Genomic DNA, 20,599 nt, shown 5'->3' with positions numbered 1-20,599 from the left:
TACTGACACGAAATTTTTATGTTATGTTTTTTTCGCTGCTATGCGTGCCTACCAGCCCACTAATCATAGAATGACAGATTAGGCGGTCGAACGCAGCGTAAACATTCATTTACGGCGTCGTTTATTCGTGCCAGTTTCGGTTTCGACAAAAAAACGCTGAGCGGCCGCCATGACAGCATGTATCACATGGCGTCACCATTCTTGCCGTATCGCTGCCTCTCTGGAAGCTCGCGCGAGCGAGCGCACGCGCGCGCCCAGACCGGCCGAGGTCTTCGCCGTCCCCACAGGCCCTGGCAGCATGACGTCAGTCCCAAAACCATGTCGTGTACACACGCCCGAGCTGCGCGCGCCAACCACAGCCAGCGCGTCGGCTTCGTCACGGGAGCCCCGACGTCGACAGTTTGGGGCACGTAGCAGATGATGTCACGTCGACCCGCTCTGGCCTTTCTTGTGCGGGCGAAGATTAAAATGGATTTTAAACATGTTTCGCTGAACGGTTGCTGTTGAAACTTGCTGGGAGATATCTCCTGATAAAAAGGAAGCGTTTTACATAGTTATCTCAGCTTTGAAATTTCGTGTCAGTACTCCTTTCACGAAACGTTTTCCTTTATCTTCAAATATGAACCTACTCGCTCAGCACGAAGTTTTGTTAAACTGCATCTGGCGGTCGATGCACCGGTTCACCACAAAGACGACGTGTTCATAGCCGCGCTCAAAAAACATTTCAAACTCTTCAAACAACTTAGTATTCCAAATAATGGTAAAATTAAAATAAGAGTCTCTAATGAGTTTCCTCCCAAAATATTGACATTGCTGTTAACTACCAGCTTGGCCTGCAAAATAGTAGGCGCAACCGTTCCTGGAAAAATATGATTTGCCTTTTCCTTACCTTTAAAACAGCCGGTTTTATTTCCCCTTCTAATTCTGAAAAATTCTTTGAGTTTTTTGCTGCACTGTGTTCGAATATACGGCCACTAAAACATTTCAATCGAAGCCAATGATGAAAATAAGGCGAGCGCATGATGTAATGGCGGCCCATGACTACACAGACGGGCTTGATGTGAGCGCCAGATTCCTCTCTAGTGTATATTGCAAGAAATTTCATGGCCTGAGCGGTGCTCCGTTTAATTTTTCTGCCGATAGTACCCTGTTAGAAGTGGGCAGACGCCATAATTTTTGATGCGTATTGTTTAATTTTATTCACGTAATTTCGCAATAAAATATCGGCCGACAGTATAGCGAACTACACTTATATTGCCACAGTCAAGTCATTAGAAGGCAACTCTGAGGCACCCAAGAAGCGCAGGGCGGTGCCGTCAATCCCTCGTTCGCGCGAGATTGGGTGTGCATGGGAACACCCCGGCTAAAGGATGAAGAGGACTTTTCTCTCTCTCGCGGGCTTCCCTCAGCAAGCAGAGACGCCATTAGTCTGCTCTAGGCTTTTTGGTCTCTTTCTTATTAAACTATACCCCTTACTGTTGACCAGTTGCTACGTTTACGCTACAGTTTTGGTGGAGGAGCCGGGTACCAGCCGCGAATCTCGCATGCACAGCGAGGACACCGCCTCTGAAGACCGGGCGCGTGAAACAGAGCTGGCGCCCATTCATCAACGCACCAGTCGTCGGATTCGAGGTGCATCGCCTGAGTACGGACTTCTGCCCGCGACATCCAGGGCAGCAGCGGCGACATCCAAGGCAGCAGCGGCGACATCCAGGGCAGCAGCGGCACACCCTACGGCCCCAACAATGGCAAGCGACAACCTTACGCCATGTCAGTGCGTGTTCCAACAGCCGCGAAAGGCTCCAAGTTTTCATGGAGACGCCTTCGAAGACGCGGAGGATTGGCTTGAGCTGTATGAGCGGGTCGCGAGATTTAATGGATGGGATCAAGCGCGGAAGCTGCGTGACGTGCACTTCACCTTGGAAGACGGTGCGAGGACGTGGTCCGAAAACCACGAAGCAGATTTTACAAGCTGGGATGAATTCCGGCGAAGATTTCTGAAGACCTTTGCCCGGGGTGACCGCAAAGAAAAGGCTGAAGCCGCTTTGCGCTCCAAAAACCAGGGCCCCAATGAAAGCGTTTCGATGTACTACGAGGAGATGTCCCGTCTTTTCCGACGTGCAGACCCGAGCATGGCTGAGGATAAAAAGCTTCGTCACCTTATGCGAGGTGTGAAACAGGAGCTTTTCGCTGGGCTTGTGCGCAATCCCCCACGTACCGTGACTGAGTTTCTTACGGAAGCGACGACGATGGAAAGGACGCTAGAACAGCGTGCCAGACAATACGACCGCCACCCTGCTTGCGCGTCGGTGGACGTGTTTGCTTCGGCCTCGGGGACCAGTCGTGACACGTTGCGGGAGCTCATCCGCTCAGTGATTAGGGAGGAACTTCACCTCCTACAACTGCCTCAGGCCTCACCGACGTACGCTTCTCTGACCCAACTCGTGAAAGAGGAGGTTAAACAAGCGGTTCAACCACCGGTGAACCTCGACATGCCGCCGCCCTCACGCATCTCGGAGAGCGCGACGACATACTCCACGGTTCTGCAAGAAGCCCCTACGTACGCTGCTTCGAACGTCGCCGTTGCTACTACCGGCGCGTACGCCCCGTCGTCTGCTGGTGTCTTTATTCGTCGCCAGCCTGGAAACTGCTCAGCCCCTCCTGCTGGACGGAGCGCCGTACGCAAGACGGACGTGTGGCGTGCGCCGGGCGGGCTACCACTGTGTTTCCACTGCGGGGAGGCTGGTCATCTGTACAGGTCGTGCCCCTACCGCCGTGCTGGCCTTCGAGGTTTCCCTCCAAACGCGCCCTGGCCTCGGAACGGTGAAAGACCTGCCGAAATCCAACAGTACCTGTTCGCGCAGCGCGCTCCCTCTCGCCCGGAAACCACGCCAGCATCGTTCCGACGTTACAGGTCGCCGAGCCCTCGTCTCTCCTCTAGCTCGCCTGGGCGGCGCTCGTCCAGCCCCAATCGGGAAAACTGAAACCAGCGACCTCTGGAGGTGGGGCCGCTGAAAAGACCGTCAGCGAAGATCCTTCATCGTGTTTACGACGACGTACATCGGAACCGACGCATCTAGAACCTTATGGGAAAAGAGCCACATGTGACCTTGCCGTTAGTATCGATGACTACGACGTGACTGCGCTGGTGGACACAGGTGCGGATTACTCGGTAATTAGTACCAATCTGGCAAGAGAGCTGAGGAAGGTACTGACGCAGTGGACTGGGCCTCACATTCGCATGGCAGGCGGTCACCTGGTTACCCCTACAGGCCAATGCACGTTTAGGGTTACTATACGGGGGTACACCTACGTGGGCGATTTCATCGTACTTCCGGAATGCTCGAGGGACGTCATACTGGGTATGAACTTCCTGCAAAAGAACGGCACCATCATCGACCTACAGACATCGACCGTTACATTCTCCACCGAACGAGCCATCGGCAGAAACGATTCAGAAGCAGGGCAATTCTGTGCCCTCCGCGTAGTGGACGACAGCGTTGTGGTACCGCCACGAAGCAGCGTACTGATCCTTGTTAAGGGGGACGTGGCTGAAAGTTGCGAACGGCTAGTGGAAGGCAACATGAATTTGCTTTTAGAACGAAAAATTTGTGTCGCAAGGAGCCTTATCCGCCTGCATAACGGCTGTGCGAATGTGGTGCTGACAAACTTCGGGAACGAGCTTCAACACGTCCCAAAAGGCACCGCCATCGCCTCCTCGCATGATTTCGTTCAAGCGGCACAAGTTTGCACTGTGGGAGAAGGTGGGCATGACGCATCGGCTCCGAAAGACTTTGTCGGGTTAATCCACATCAGCTCTGACCTGTCGGCAGAGCAGCAACGGCAGCTGACAGCCCTCCTCGAGGATTTCCGCGAATGTTTCTCTACTTCATCGAAAGTTCGACAAACGCCTGTGGCCAAACATCGCATCATCGTCGACGAAACGACCAAGCCAGTCTACCAGCATCCCTACCGCGTGTCCTATAAGGAAAGAGAAGCCATCCGGACCCAAGTAACGGAAATGTTACGGGACGACGTGATTCAACCGTCGACAAGTCCGTGGGCATCCCCTGTTGTGCTGGTCCAAAAGAAAGACAAAACCTTACGATTTTGCGTCGATTACAGGAAGCTAAATCGTGTAAATAGACGACGCCTTAGACCGACTGCGTAATGCAAAGTACTTCTCCTCTCTGGATCTCAAAAGTGGGTACTGGCAGATTGAGGTTGACGAGCGAGACCGCGAGAAGACTGCGTTTGTCACACCCGATGGGCTTTATGAGTTTAAAGTACTTCCGTTTGGTCTCTGCTCTGCACCCGCGACGTTCCAGCGAATGATGGACACTGTCTTGTCCGGTTTAAAGTGGCAGACGTGTCTAGTTTACCTGGACGATGTCGTCGTGTTTTCTGCCACCTTTGATGACCACCTACAACGACTTCGACTAGTTCTCGACGCTATAAAGTCAGCTGGTCTGACTATAAAACCTGAAAAGTGCAACTTCGGCTACAAACAGCTGCGTTTCCTAGGACAAAGGCCTCAGTTCAGACGGTGTCGCACCAGACCCTGAGAAGACGGCAGCCGTAGCAGCCTTCCCCCGACCAGCCGATAAAAAAGCTGTTAGGCGCTTCCTAGGCCTCTGCGCCTATTACAGACGCTTTGTAGAGAATTTTTCTGACCTGGCGGAACCATTGACGCGACTGACAAAAGACGACGTGCCTTTCGCATGGCAAGAAGAGCAAGAAGTCGCCTTCAATCACCTGCGGGACCGGCTACAAAAAGCGCCAGTACTAGCTCATTTTGACGAACACGCACATACGGAGATCCACACCGATGCCGGTAACGTCGGTCTTGGCGCACTCCTCGTTCAGTGGCAGGACGGAGCCGAGCGAGTTCTAGCCTATGCCAGCCGCAGTCTATCAAAGGCAGAGATGAATTACTCCACCACTGAAAAAGAGTGTCTTGCCATCGTCTGGGCCATCAACAAGTTCCGGCCGTACCTTTATGGCAGGCGGTTTATTGTCGTCAGTGACCACCATTCCTTGTGCTGGCTGGCAAACCTAAAAGACCCATCTGGACGCCTCGCCAGATGGAGTCTCCGCCTACAAGAGTACGACATGACGGTCGTTTACAGGTCCGGGCGGAAGCATAGCGATGCTGATTGCTTGTCACGGGCACCTGTCGAGTCGGCAAGCCCAGACACCGACGAAGACTTCCCCTTTCTCGGAGTCGTTACTCCTGCTGAAATGGCCCAACTACAACGAGAGGACCCTGAATTGCTTCTTGTCATTCAGTATTTGGAAGGTCTCAATGCCCAAATTCCGCACGCCTTTGCCCGCAACATCTCGTCCTTTAGCCTCCGGCACGGAGTGTTGTACAAGCGGAATTTCAGCAATAGCTCGGATGCGTTTTTACTCGTTGTACCAACAGCGATGCGGCAGGAAATTTTATACGCCTGCCACGACGAAACGTCGGCGGGGCACCTGGGTGTCAGCCGTACACTGGCGAGGATACGCCAGAAATACTATTGGCCGAAGCTATTGCGAACAGTTCAGCACTACGTCAAGAGCTGCCGCGACTGCCAGAGGAGGAAGGTTCCGCCTTTGAAACCAGCAGGGCTTCTTCAGCCAATACAACCACCGATGTCCCCTTTCCAGCAAGTAGGCATGGATCTCCTGGGCCCATTTCCTACCTCCACGAAGGGGAACAGGTGGATCGTGGTGGCGACCGACTACCTCACGCGGTACGCGGAGACAGCGTCTGTCCCAAGGGCAACTGCGGCTGAGGTAGCTCAGTTCTTCGTCCACAACATCGTTTTACGGCATGGAGCTCCCCAGATTGTCATAACGGACAGGGGCACTGCTTTCACAGCTGACCTCATGCAGTCCGTCATGGTACTAACTCACACATCTCACAGGCGGACAACTGCTTACCATCCGCAGACGAATGGCTTGACTGAGCGACTTAACAGGACCCTCACCGACATGCTCTCAATGTATTTCGACGTCGAGCATAAAACGTGGGATGAGATCTTGCCATACGCAACTTTCGCGTACAACACCGCAGTTCAGGAGACCACAGCCATGACTCAATTTCAGCTGGTTTATGGTCGCACTGCCACTACGACACTTGATAGCATGCTTCCGGTCCATGAGGATGAAGACGGCGACGCCGACTATTTCGTGCAAAGAGCCGAGGAAGCACGCCAGCTAGCACGGGAGCAAAGGTCCGATGCTGCTCGCTACAACGAGCACAGGCGGGCCGTGTTCTACGAACCAGGGGACGCGGTTTGGGTTTGGACACCAGTTCGACAGCGTGGGCGTTCTGAGAAACTGCTTCGTCGGTACTTCGGGCCATATAAAGTTATTCGCCGCCTCAGCGACGTCAACTATGAAGTGGCACCTTATGGAAGGGCACCCTGCTCCCGACGCGTCAGGCTAACTCCAGAGGTTGTGCACGTGGTCCGAATGAAACCGTACTACGACAGAGACTAGCCATGTCTTCTACAGTGCTGATGGACTGAACGTTTTCCCTGCCGAATCCCTGTGATGGTTATCCTTCGGCAATGAAGCACTCCATTATCTCGTTCCGGGGCCGTCATCTATTACTTCTTGGTGACCCGCACTTCGAGCATCGAGACGATGCTTCTTCCGAAGAGGGGGGCAATGCCACAGTCAAGTCATTAGAAGGCAACTCTGAGGCACCCAAGAAGCGCAGGGCGGTGCCGTCAATCCCTCGTTCGCGCGAGATTGGGTGTGCACGGGAACACCCCGGCTAAAGGAGGAAGAGGACTTTTCTCTCTCGCGCGGGCTTCCCTCAGCAAGCAGAGACGCCATTAGTCTGCTCTAGGGTTTTTGGTCTCTTTCTTATTAAACTATTCCCCTTACTGTTGACCAGTTGCTACGTTTACGCTACAATATCTTTCAGAATTGTAATGGTTTGTTATCAAGCTAACACTATCGTTTAAAAAAAGGGCTTTCTATTTCAAACCAACTACCCGCTATTCGTTTTTGCAGTAATCTTTGTAGGTGATGTAAGGCTGAAGGCCCTTGGCATTGTGTCACACGCACATCTCACGCACAAACTACAGGCGATCGGGCTTGTTGCATTCGAAGCACTTTTGTATTTCTTCCCAATTATCCACCAACACGGAGTATGTAAGTCTTGACGGTAACTGTTCTTACTCTCCACTTGTCCCACTTGAAGTGCCCCAACTTTTTTTCGGACACTGTTTTCTTTACGGTCTCTTATATATGGTGTTGACATAGTTATATAATTGCAACAGAAATCATATTTCTTTGGGGTTCATGCCGTTCCTTCTAAAAAAATTACGGTCCAAAGAGATCTTGTACATTTACTTCTAGCCTCGTTAACATGGTGCAATAGTGCAAACAGTGGAATATGCAGCTAAGCGGTGAAGTAATTCTCTTTAAATATATTACGGGCAACGATAGGTTCCTCTTCCTATGGGCGGCCGGTACGGACCCTGTGTGAGACTCACGATTTCAGGTACTACGCTATGATAGTAAAAAAAACATTAGCTTAGAAGTAGCATGTTTTCCATTTCTCTGCTTCCTCATTTCTCAAGGTCTGTCTTGAAATCAAATTGAATCAATTAAACCGTTTATTTTTCTTAGCCTCCTTAGGCACAACCTGAATTTGGTTTGCAGAGTAATAAAATCCACCCATACCCTTCGATTGAAAGACTGAAATACGGAGGGTCAGTCTGGGTCCCGTAGAAGCAAATACTTTTCTCGCACCGGAAATCATGCAGCTGAAAGCTCGGGATTTTATGTAAAAAAACATTATACGAAAGACACCAACTAATCTCAACAAACGGTACGAAATGGAAACACTCAGTGCACACCAGAAAATAGGTAGAAAGTTTATCTGGCAACTTATCAGCAACAAACTTAGACTTAACCCTCCTTACTACATTCAACGAACGGCTCCTCGGCATGCACAACATTGAAATGGCCTATCACCGACTCCCTACAGCGTCAGGAAAAAACTTCTGCATTTTTTTCTTCCAGCACATGATTTCCAACTAGGATGGTGTGGCCGTAAGCGTTTCCACGGCATTGAGCCGATTTTCTCGTATAAAAGTGATTCAGTGTATTTTTGTTCTTTGGGAAGGCTGCATTGCACCTTGTGTTGTCGGATGTTTAATGCTACAGTGATTATTCCCTTTCTGCTTGACCTTTTTGGGGCATTCTCAATGTGTAAAAAAGTTAACAACACTAAACATGCAATGCTGTTGAACAGCTCTAAACTGGATTCCCACAGAGACAGTTAAACAGCAGAAAAAGCCAACTTTGAGCTATCAGAGAAGCAAAACATGATATTTCCGTGAACCATGTATGGGTTGGTTTATTGTTTGTTTTTACTTCCCGGCCACGCCCGGGTTTGTTTTGTGTCCCAAAAGAAGCGCGTCTTCCATTCTTTATTTTTATGCCGCACGGGCTCTCTCATTCACATAGGCAGACTGTTTCGCCCTAACGTAACTAGCCCAGAATAATCTTCTTTGGTCTATAATGTTCTGGATGTAAATCGACGGTTCCAGTAAAAATCGCGCCCAAAGATAAAAGTCTGCGGAGCACACGCCGTGGCATTCGAATCCGCGACGCTCGCTTGAGCACGTCACTTTGTTGACTGCTGCTTCCCCGCCTGTGTGTTCTTTGAATTGCTAGGGGAGCACAAGTTCGCTCCAATAAAGTTGTTTCCCTTGAAGACAGCTGCGTCATCTTTGACTTCGTGACATCTGGTAGAGGAGCGGGGTACGCACCCTTTATGCGCCGTACAACCTCAGGAAGCCACCAAGCCAGTCCAACAAGAGCCAGCCTCCGCCTGCAAGGTTTACCACCCGAGCTCGTTCTACTACCCAAGAAAGTGAAGAAGATGTCGCAACCAGCAACATGGTCAACCAAGCCAATCCTCCCGTCGTTCGGCAGCAACTTCGGAAGCACCCAACATTCCGAGAATTCCCTGGTGAAGACCCCGAAGAGTGGCTGGAGAAGCTGAAGCGCGTCCGAAGTTTCAACCGATGGGATGATGAAGAAACTCTCAGGCAAGTGTTTTTCTACCTCAGAGAATCGGCTCAAGACTGGTTTGAAAATCACGAGAGCTCGCTAACAACATAGAGCATGTTCAAAGCGGAATTCTTGAAAACATTCACAACTGTCGTACAGAAAGAATGAGCTGAGCTGTTCTTGCAGACGCGAATCCAAGACCCTAGGGAAGGTGTTGTGGTGTTCGTTGAGTACATGAAGATGATCTTCCCACGAGCTGACTCCGAAATGGCAGAAGAGAAGAAGGTGCGCATTCTGATGCGGGGAGTTAAACAAGAGCTCTTCGCTGGACTCCTTCGAAACCCCCCAAAACCGTCGCTGAGTTCGTAATCGAGGCTGCGATGATAGAGAGGACACTCGAAATCCGTTCGAGGCAGTACGATCGACCACTCAACCCGTTTTCAGAACTCAGACAATTTTTCTAAACCACGCCGCAACCCCAAGTCGCCTCCCTGACAAACGTAATCAGAGAAGTCCAAAACGCACTGGGAACTTCTACGCCATCGGAAGCACCCCGCGAACCACAAGCCATGACCTACTCCGCGGCTGTTCGTCGACCCCGCCCTCCTTCAACCCGTCGTCAAGAATCCCTGCCGTACCACCGTCCACTGCGCCCGTATGACCACCTGCAGCCCAAATCCAGACGCCGAAGAAGCGGACGTATGGCGAACCCCCGATAATCGACCGCTGTGCTACAACTGCGGATAGGCCGACCACATCTACCATCGCTGTCCCTACAAGAGGCTCGGTTTGCGAGGGTTCTCCGTCGACACCCCACGTACCCGGCCCGGCCAGCGCCCTACTGAGATCGAAGAATACATCTCCAACACCAACCGAGGACCAGCCCGCTTCAACCGTTCACCATCGCCTTACCCTTACCAGTCGCCGAACCACTGTAGCACTGCTGACTGCTCACGTGGAAGGTTCCCCAGCCCACGCGGGGGAAACTAAAAGCAGCAACGTCTGGAGGAAAAGCTGCACGGCCGCGGAAAAATGAAAACCCTCCAACGACGCAGCGACTCACTGAATACCATGCCTTCAGCCCGACGACCCCATCTAACCCTGACGTAACTCCCGTACACGACGACAGCAAAACGGCGTGACGCGTACCCGACATGACCGCACCTGCTGCTGCCAATACGACGAAAACGCGACGCATAGTGGCCGCCCGTCAACACGTACAAGCAGACATACGACGCCACGACGCACCCGGAACTCGAGGAAGGCGGCGGCGCACATTCAGCTGTCCATCGACGGCTTTGATGTAGTCGCCGTCATAGACACGAGTGCTGACGACTCAGTAATGAGCCCATCATTCGTGTCTAAGCTAAAGCAAGTTACAACCAGATGGGACAGTCGGCACATACACACACCAGGAGGCCACCACCTGACGCCAAGTAGAACGTGCACATCGCGCGTCACCATAGACGGCACAACGTACCCTACGGCGTTCGTCATTTTGCCTAACTGCTCGCTCGACGTAATTCTCGGAATGGACTTTTTGCAGGACAATGGTGCAATGATTGATCTGCAGGCCAAGTATATAACATTATCCTCCGATCACTGCATGACGCCGGAACCGAACCCCAAACACCGTGCTGCTGTAAGGATCGCCGACCATCATGTCACCCTGGTACACCGCGCAAGGTTGATGATCAGCGTCTACTGTGGAGATGCGGTTCCTGACGTCGACGATATTGTAGAGAGTGACCAAAGGCTGCTTCTCGGCTGCGGTGTCTCTGTCGCAAGAGGCATTGCGCGTTAAAGCAACACCAATCACACGTTTTGGTCACTAATTTCACCGAGCAGTACCAGCATTTAAACAAGGGCGCTGCAATTGCGTTCCTCGAAGAAATGCAAGAAGCAAATTCGCGGTTGCCGAATTTGAACGCGCATCCGACGATACCTTCAAGCTTCTAAATCCCTTCGACATGATTCTGGCGTTACCGCAAACAGAACGGAACAAATAATTGGCTTTGCGGTGTCGTTACAGGGATTGTTTTTTGTGGAACTCAAAACTACGTCAGACACCTTTAGCGAAGCACCGCATAATAACTGAAGATGGAGCCCGACCTACCAGACATTCACCATACCGCGTCTCTTCACACAAGCGGGAAGCCATCCGGACTTAAGTCGACGAAATGCTCACCGACGACATTATACAGCCATCGAAGAGCCCCTGGGCTGCTGTCATACTGATGAAGAAACAATACAGCACATTGGGTTTTGCATTGACTACTGGTGACTGAACAAAATCACCAAAAAGGACGTGTACTCCCTGTCACTAATCGACAACGCCCTCGGCCATCTCTGCCATGCGAAGTACTTCTCATGAATGGATCTGAAGACCGGCTACTGGCAAATTGAAGTGGAGGAGAGAGTCAGATAGCATACTGCATTCGTAAAACCAGACGGCCTATACGAGTTCAAGGGGATGCCGTTCGGGCTGTGCACAGCACCAGCGACGTTTCAAAGAGTCATGGACACTGTGCTAGCTGGCCTTAAGTGGCACACCTGCCTCGTATACCTCGACGACGTAGTGGTATTCGCCCGGACTTTCGACGAACACCTTGCACGGTCGGAGTCTGCACTCGAGGCCATTCGTACGTCGGTGTTAACGCTGAAGCCTGAAAAGTGCCGTTTCGCGTACGAGGAGCTCACGTTTTCGGGCAACGTCGTGAACTCCACGGGAGTCCTACCGGACCCGGAAATAACTTTAGCCGTTGGGAACTTCCCAAGGCCGATAGACAAAAAGGCCGTGCAAATACATCTCGGATTGTGCGCATAATTCAGAAGCTTCGTCGCAAACTTCGCACGCATTGAAGAGCCAATCCAGGTGCAGAAAGTGGTCCACCATGTCCTTGTCGATGTTGTCTCTGTGGTAGAATCAGTCGTCTCCTTCAGCGTTGGTGAGGTAAAGGTCGTTGACGTTGGTGCACCGCCTGAGAGCAACGTACTCGCCTTCCTCTTCGCAGCTTTGCCTTCTTCTCCTTCTTCTTCAGCGGTTCCCCTCTGGGAAGATGACGACGGTAGTTGAATGCGAAGCTATCTCGTGATAGATTCTTTGGTTTGCCAATCCCTAGGGGCATCCTGCCACAATCATCGTCAGGGCGCTGCGGACGGAGCACGGTCGCTGGGCATCCCCACGAGCAAGAGATGCTTCGCATCTAAAAGGGCGGGCGAAGATTCCTACCACTTTGCGCATCCTGCCGGCGCTTTGTGGCCAACCATGCCAGCATTGCAGAGCCACTCACGCGCTTCACGAAATATAGCACCCCTTTTAGCTGGCAAAACGAGCAAGAAGAAGCATTCTGCGACTTGCAAAAATGGCCGCAAAGCCCGCCCGTGCTCGCTCATTTCGACGAAGACGCCGAAATGGAAATGCACACGGACGCCAGTGATAAAGGCTTGGGGGCCATCCTCGTCCAAAAACAAAGCCGTTGCCAAAAAGTAATCGCCTTTGCCAGCCGTGCTCTGTCGAAGGAGGAGAAAAACTACTCAGCGTCGGCAAAAGAGTGCCTCGCTATTAATTTGGCGATTTCAAGATTTCGCCCGTACCAGTATGGTAGACCATTCAAGGTTGTTACAGACCACCATGCGCTGTGTTGGCTCGAAAATGTGAGGGACCCCTCTGGCCGTGTGGGGCGGTGCGCTTGCCCCTGCAAGAGTTAAACGTTACAATCGTCAAAAATCCAGCAGGAAACAGTCCGAGGCCGACTGCCTTTCCCGCGCTCCCGTCGACCCACCACTACAAGACTCTGATGAAGACAGCGCGTTCTTCGGAGTCGTGACTGAGAGCGACCTAGCCGCCCAGCAGCGTGCCGACCTCGACTTACGTGTTATAATTGACTACCTCGAGGCATGCAACGTCGCGTGCCTAGGACCTTCAAACCCAACCTACCAGCACTTAGCCTGAAAACTCCGTTCTCGTGAAGAAGAATTTGAGTCCCGGAGCGAGAACGAAATATCTTTTTGCCATCCCGATAGACCTTTCTGGCGAAATTTTGAAAGCGTGCCACGATGATCCGTCTTCCGGACATCTCGGCACAGCCCGCACAATCGGAAAAATCAAGGCGAAGTACTACAGGCCCCGCCTTACATCCGACTACACCGACTACGCCTGGAGCTGCCATGACTGCCAGCGACGAAAAACGGCACCGACGAGACCCTCCGGACTTCTGCAACTGGATTGTCGTAGCGACAGACTACATCACGCGCTACGCAGAGACCGCCACTCTTCCGAGGGGGCTGCAAAAGAAGTCGCCAAGTTCTTCATAAATCAAGTTGGTCTGCGTCATGGAGCCCCTCAATTCCTAATCACGGAACGTGGAATGGCCTTTACTGCGGAGCTAATGCAAGGAATTTTAAGCTACAGCAACACGGACACCGAAGGACGACAGCGTACCATCCCTAAACGAACGGACTTATGGAACGCCTGAAAAAGACGATCCCGGATATACTGTCTGTTTACGTCGACGTTGAATATGATTTGGGGTGAAGTTCTTCCGTATGTCACGTTTGAGTACAACACGGCTATCCAGGAAACTACGCTGATGACGCCGTTCGAGCTTGTCTACGGGAGTCGGCCGACTACGATGCTTGACGCCATGCTTCCGCTTGTAGAAGACGGCTACCTCAACCTCGACATGAAAGGATACCTTCAGCGTGCGAAGGAGGCCCGGCAGCTCGCTCGAGTTCGTATAATGGACCAGACGCTGGTGGATGCCGGACGCTACAATCTCCGAAGCCGAGACTCCGAGTACCACCCTGGGGCTCGTGTGTGGGTTTGGACTCCCATTCTACGACGCGGACTCAGTGAGAAGCTTCTGCGTCGGTATTTCGGACCTCACCAGATTCTACGACTTGTCGGCCAACTTACCTACGAGGTGATCCGCGATGGTGATTCTGGAACATCGCGACGACGCACGCGGCACGAAATCGTCCACGTGGTTCGCTTGAAACCTTACTATGCAAGATGACGGACTTTTTTTGTTGTTTGTTCGGACGGTCTTTTATTTTAGCATCGCGTTGATGCACTCTTAGAGGAGGGGTAATGCCGCGAACCATGTGTGGGTTTGTTTCTTCATTGTTTGTTTTTACTGCGCGGCCACGCCCAGGTCTGTTATCTGTGTCCCAAGCGAAGCGCGTCTTCCATTCTTTATTTTTATGCCGCACGGGCCATCGTATTCAGATAAGCAGACTGTTTCGCCCTAACGTCAATAGCCCATAATAATCTTCTTTGATCTGCAATGTTCGGTATGTAAATTGATGGTTCCAGAAACACTCGCGCCGGAAGCTAAAAGCCTCCCGAGCAGATGTCGCGGCATTCGAATCGCCGACGCTCGCTTGAACGCGCCACTTTTTTGACTGCTGCTTCGCCGCCTGTGTATTCTTTGAGTTGTTAGGGGAGCACAAGTTCGCTCCAATAAACTTGTTTCCCTTGAAGACAACTGCGTCGTCTTTGACTTCGTGACAATATCCTGCTGTTAATGAAACCAGTTTGAAAATAACTTCTTGCGTTCTTTACTTGCCGAAATTACACGTGTTCCTCTGCTATTCGCTGTTTTGTAGGGCTCAAGAAAAATTTGTATGGTCTCCTGATTATCAACATGCACGAAAATCTTGAAACGCAATCGTATTTGTTTTTTCCCTGGAGGATAGAAGCGCAAATAAATCAATTAAATAACGAAACCAAGCGTTCTGTACTTACTGGGCCACCGCATTCGCCGGTTCCGCCAATCGTATGATTCGGATGGGTCAAGATGATAGCCCTGCGAAAATAATTTTTCTCGGTGACAAAAAATTTAAACCCAGAAAAAATGTCGAAGGTGATATCCACAAATCTAAGCATCGGCTGGAACAATTTCATAAAATTAGCGTGTCGTTTGCACGCCGCGTGTGAATATGTATTTATTTATTAGCAGGGTCAGTTCAACATATCTATTTTATTGTACAGAAGCGGTGGTATTGTTTCAAATTATTGGGCATGTCAAGAAAATTTGTAACATTCGCTTCGCAGGTACCCAAACGTCTGTTTTGTTATCGCCGTTATCTAGTCCTTATTTGACGAACTTTTGTTTTTTTGAGACTTATATTGGCTCGTAGTTTGCGAGATTTCTGGTTGTTCTCAACAGGGTGTCTTAGTCTATCGACAAATTTTAGTTGTTCAAAGAGTGCAATGCGCGGTAACTGTTCTGCTTAGCTACAAACATGTTTTTGGAGAACATTATCCAGCAATAAAAATGTGGCGGTATTGCGGACACTTATAAATGATACAAAATAATTAATACACGCAAATACCTTCTAGTGGTGTGTTGCCCAAGGTACCTTCAAATGACTTGAAACTCACGTTTTCAGAGACGAAAGAACAAATTTGTCGGGTGCAAATTGTGGTGATAAGTATTCGACACATCTTATTAAGAATATTGTGTAGTGCTAAAGCCCAACAACAGCAAAACTGTGAAACGTACTGCCACCACGAGAAAGTTTTTGTTGACAAGCGGAATTGTTTAGGCTCGCAAGAAGAGGTCTAAATGTTGCAAAAACCCTTGTTGCCCTTTTTACCCTTGTCGTCGTTGCCCTTGTTGCCCTTGTCGTCGTCGTACTCGCTGTGTGGGACCTTAGTATATGATGATACTAGCTGCCTATATTAACTGGTGGCTAAGTTCAGCTTCTCCGTGTTTCACGACTGTGCGAAGTTCGGTCGCCAGAATTTGGGATAGGTCTACTATGGGTATGTAGTGGAGTTCAGATGTCTCGCTGAATGTATTCATGTTTTATTCTACTTCGTTACACTTGCAATGACAAGGTGAACTGTTAAGGCCTTTACCCATGTATGTTAGTGTGCTCGGGAAGCGGTCAATAACATATGGGGTTGTGAAAATCGCCTACGCAAGAGATGCAACAACTGCAGAAACAATAGCCAAATCTAGGTGCAAATGCTCTGTCCTATGTTATGGTATGTAGGGGGTTTGTGGTTTAATAGGCATGCTCCCGAGAATGTTAGAAAGTTTTCAGTAAGGCCTCAGAGTGAATAAGTCGCCTATAAGAATGCAGGTTTTGGGCAGCTTATTTATCACAGCCTCGAACTCACTCCTTGAGAGGTGGAATTCAGAAGAGATGTGAAAGTAGCATACTGTTTTTAGCCTACTAAAATTATGTTCCGAAGAGCAAAGAGCAACAGCCTCAAGCGCGGTCTGTGATCGAATGGTGCGGCTCCCCAAGAAATTTCGGGCAATATTGGGCACGCTCCCTATACATGCGCCACCAACACCCCTGTCCTTCCTAAGTACCATATACCTATTCGAAAATTTGTGTTTATGGAATTTAAATGTGCTTTTCACAGAACAAGCAAACATGGCTTCTCAGAATTTTGTATCTCGTACACGTCATCAAGCTTTCTAAGACGGCCTCTACAGTTTCATTGTAGTGTATTTCATTTTGCCATTATTGAGTGTTCAGAGCCACTGGAGTCTGTTTGCTTATGTTTTGTCTTTCGAAGGTGTAATTATTGCCAGGACCTTTTTTACAATCTCGGTTTACTTGGACACCGCAGCCTATTCCCTTCTCTTTGACGCACGCACGAACGGGGCGCCGTCCATCTTCCCGTCGGTTGTCCTGAGAGTTACCGACACACCAGGCTCGCTGGACCTAGCACCCTTTCGGGTGCCTTTATCCCGAATCGCCTCCACTAAGGGCATCAAGCACGCCACCGTAGTCATGGGCCACAAACACATTGTGGTGAAAGTTGCTGCGGCCCCCCGTGTCCATTTCCTCAGTGCCCTCAAGTGTTCTGGGGAATGGCAGAATAAAAACTGAAGGAGCCGGACCACTCCCTGTGGCTTTCGAGGCAACCAAAACCACTACAGGCACCACGACTGCTTGTGGCTCTCCATGCCGTGCGCGAGATGGGTATGGCTGCAGAGAGCAACCCAGATGGGGTGGCACGGGTACCTGATCAGTCTCGCTGCCGCTGAAACCAGATGCTGCTCCGCAGCCCGGCGAGCTGCGTCGGAGTAGGCGGGAAGAGGCAAACCTCCAAGGGGGAGAGGAAAACCTCTCTCACGCCACTGTAATTAGAATGTTTTTCATCATCCTAATAATAATGGTTTTCTTTTCTACCTGAAACTTCTTGCAGGTCCTGCAGTAGGCAGGGTTCTGGCTCTGGCCGTAAATCCTAATGCAATGTTGAGAATCGCGATTATCAGTGAGGTGATCGTGTCAAGAACATTTCGCGATTGTTATTCGGCACGACAAGAGTTAGAGCCACGACCAAACCGCTGGCACGTGAAGCAGTACTTACGATTCGGAATGTAAGAACAAATTTAACAACGTGTGAAGCCTGCGTTTACATGGCCTGGGACTGACGATCAATTGATTGTCAGTGTAATATGCTGGGTAACACTTTGTTGTTTTCTCTGCGCGTCATTGGCCGACGCACAGCCGTGACGCCCTGATTCTTCAATTCTTCGAAGAGGTTGTCATCCGTTCTGATTAGCCGATCTGGCTTCAAGATCACCCCAATCGAGCTTTTGAGGCTGCGGTACAGCGTGGCATTGATGTCCAGATCGATCATTTTAGTCTGAAAAAGAACCTTCGTGGCCTCTTGCTCGTTCTTTTCCTCAACAAGGACTTCACCAGTTCATTGTTTTTTAGCGTTGTGTATTTTACCATCGATTCCTTCAAAACACTTTGAGTGTAGAAGTAGCAGTATAGCAGGAAATTCTAATGAGCCATAAATTAGAAGTGGTTCTCTAGTCCGGGAATCCAAGTGATGACCGGTTGACCATACTGATTGCGAGGCAACCGGGAGACCTGCATCAATACATTAAATGCTAAGGAAGCAAGAATAATTGTTCGCCTTTGGAACATTTATGCTTGGAGGTGCAGAAAACAAAACTTCGGTGGTCCCGCTTTTCATGGACCGATCACAATTTCTAGGAGGGGGTTGAGTTGTCGATATGGCATAGGAAACGAGCAGGGAACCGGGGTACTTTCTTCGTTGAGTCAACCCTGATGACCTATGAGGTCTCGCAGCTCCCAGACTGGAAGAGAGACAGGGACTGCATCGGCTGGAGCTTCACCAGGGCTCCGGCAGCTACCGTTCGAGGCTTCTACGTGCGCCTCTCAACGTATGATGACGGTTGGTTACAGCTTGAGTGTGGAGGCTCGGAGTCCGCGGCGTTGGCAATACCGTCACATTGAATACAAAAGGTGCCTATTGCGGGGCAACGGCACTCAGAGCGCTGTGGCGTGAAGGCATCACGGCGTTGGGCAAGGTAGTTCTTGATCTCGACTTACTCGTACGCGGCGCATTCTGTGCATATCCTTGCAAACCGACACGGTGGTACGGATTGGCGTGGTAGTGACGCCCTGTTTTTCCAAAAGTGTACCATGTTGGGCTTGTTGGTGGTCAGATACAAAGGAAGAATCAGCGCCCATTTTGACGAACGAAAGACCGAAATACACACCACAAGCACTGACTATCCACTGATCGCAGTATTGCAAGTTGCGGAAAATAAATAGCGCACTTGCAGAGAAAATGCAACAAGCGCGTACAAACAGAGAGCAGAAGCACGGGGCGGCCTCTGTAACATCTACCGTGGTCCCGCGTAATTCGCGCCAGCAGAGCCAAATCATCCCTAGTGGTACGTGGCGTCTGAAAACGGTTGTATTTCCCGCCATGGCAACAGTTGGCGAAGGGAAAATGGAGCTTGGTGACATCACGGACGCTGCTGACGTCTTTTTTTTCCGTGGCAGCCGGGCCGAGCCACTGGGCGGCGCCCGCAGCAATCGACGCTCGCTCAACTTACGCGCCTGCCACCGGTCGCTGTCTCATGGGCCGCTCGGCAATGGCAGCAGGCGCGAAAGTTGGACGAGCGGCGGTTATGCGTCGGAATGGCCCCCGCCCGTCGTTTGGTAGGCGTGTGCAATACCATGTTTATAATTGAACGAAGAAAACATGTAGGTAATAGTGTAATTTCTGTGTCAAATTGTTGTCTTTGTGGCGATATTATTAGGAGCGTTACAGAACCATCCTTTTCGCTTATCTTTTATTCAAAATTCATAAAAGGACATCTTTGATTCGAAGTCATGAAAATGCATGCACTACAGTCACATATTGCACATACATTTTATGAACACACTATTGGACTCTTAGCAAAAATACGACATACAAATGTAGACATACAATATTGTACAATAGGAAAAAAACATGCTACGTACACATTTCAATCAATCCATCAAAATGTTAGGTTTAAATCTAATTCAATCAATTAAAATTTTATTTAGGTACACAATAATCGATTACGCAAGAAGAACTTCGAAAGTTCTAGCCACTATACGGATTTTCTATCGAGCACACCTCGGTGGGAGAGGAAAAAAACTTGAAAGTTCCACTCAATGTATACTTATTTCATGCGCTCTCCTTGAAACAGGAATGTTCTTTAGACTTCATAAAAATTCGTTTAAGTTCAGAGACACAGTAATCGAGAACCTATAATTTAAGAGGTAGCACGCACAGGTATGCTTCAAGCCCTGCATTTCGGGCCAGTTAACGCAAACTCTGAAAGAAACCGTTGACCAGACCATTAACCTGCATACACTTCCGAGAAATTGTGTTGCAACACAATAACAGCACTGTTGGCCATTCTTTGCTGGATTCTATCAACGTACAAAAATAATGCGCAACCACGTCCTAGAATACTGTCCCTGCGGCCCCATATTTAAAATACATTGGAATATATTTTATAACGCAGCGAAACTTTCGGCACCATGGAAGCGTTTATGCAACCCGCGAAACCCGTCGCACACCGGCTAGCTCACGCACGCGTCTAACTGGCCCGCCATGCGCGCCGAGAGAAAGAAAAAAAAACATTGGCGCCGGTGAGCTGTTGCGCATGCGTGAGGAGGCGCGGAAGCATAGAGTGTGTGGAAAGAAAGAAAAGCTGAGGGAAAGGAAAGGGCCCCGCCCCAGCACCCTGTCGCTAGGATCGCCCCAATTTTGGAAACCGAAACTAGCCAAAGTCCCCGACCAGTGGCAGAAGGTTGCCCAACCTGTCAAAGACCATTATTATCTCACTGAATTTATCGCCACAACCGCTATTCTCTGGCTTCCAGGAATGCGATTTCCTTTTGCTTCATAGCCATCGAGGGCACACGGACACAGTTATCACCAGCTCTTTCCATCCTTGCAGCTTCAACAGGTTCCCTCGTGGTTTGGTTCCGGCTCCTAAAGATTACTGTTGTGTTTTTGAAGTCGGGGATACGACCAGCACAGAGCAGGTAGTCACGTCTGTGCTGTCACACGTGGCCTTGGGATAGCTGACGGACATTGTTGTCATGTTCTTTTAGCTGTTCATTTAAGCATCTCCCTGTCTGGCCTATGTATTCCTTACCACAGGTCATAGGAATCCGTAAACAACGCCGTTGTCGCATTCAGTGATTTTTTTTCTTATGGTTAATACTGCACTTGTTTTTTCCTTGCGGACAGGGTTGCTTGTTTTTCTTAGCTGGGATACTTTGTTTGGTGCTGAAA

At 50.1% G+C, this 20,599-nt stretch overlaps 1 protein-coding gene across 1 annotated transcript; it reads left to right on the top strand.

The window, feature by feature from the left end:
• The first annotated feature begins 1,544 nt into the window (after positions 1-1,544).
• On the top strand, positions 1,545-5,780 carry LOC144166190 (uncharacterized). The gene is made up of 2 exons (XM_077695786.1): positions 1,545-2,700; positions 5,653-5,780. The coding sequence occupies exons 1-2, from the start codon at positions 1,545-1,547 to the stop codon at positions 5,778-5,780; spliced, it is 1,284 nt and encodes a 427-aa protein (XP_077551912.1).
• Positions 5,781-20,599: the final 14,819 nt, after the last annotated feature.

This window comes from Haemaphysalis longicornis, unplaced genomic scaffold (genome assembly GCF_048455015.1).
Source record: "Haemaphysalis longicornis isolate Haplotype H1 unplaced genomic scaffold, Haemaphysalis longicornis Haplotype H1 scaffold_16, whole genome shotgun sequence".
NCBI lineage: Eukaryota > Metazoa > Arthropoda > Arachnida > Ixodida > Ixodidae > Haemaphysalis > Haemaphysalis longicornis.
Note: the sequence above shows the minus strand (reverse complement) of the source record. Positions and strands in the feature narration are given on the sequence as shown.

What these genes read in the sequence shown, in the direction of transcription:
- LOC144166190 (XM_077695786.1), top strand. Translation starts at nt 1,545, where the DNA reads ATGCACAGCGAGGACACCGCCTCTGAAGACCGGGCGCGTGAAACAGAG. An exon ending in ACGCAAGACGGACGTGTGGC is followed by an intron (nt 2,701 to 5,652) that starts GTGCGCCGGGCG and finishes TCCCCTTTCCAG; the next exon opens with CAAGTAGGCATGGATCTCCT.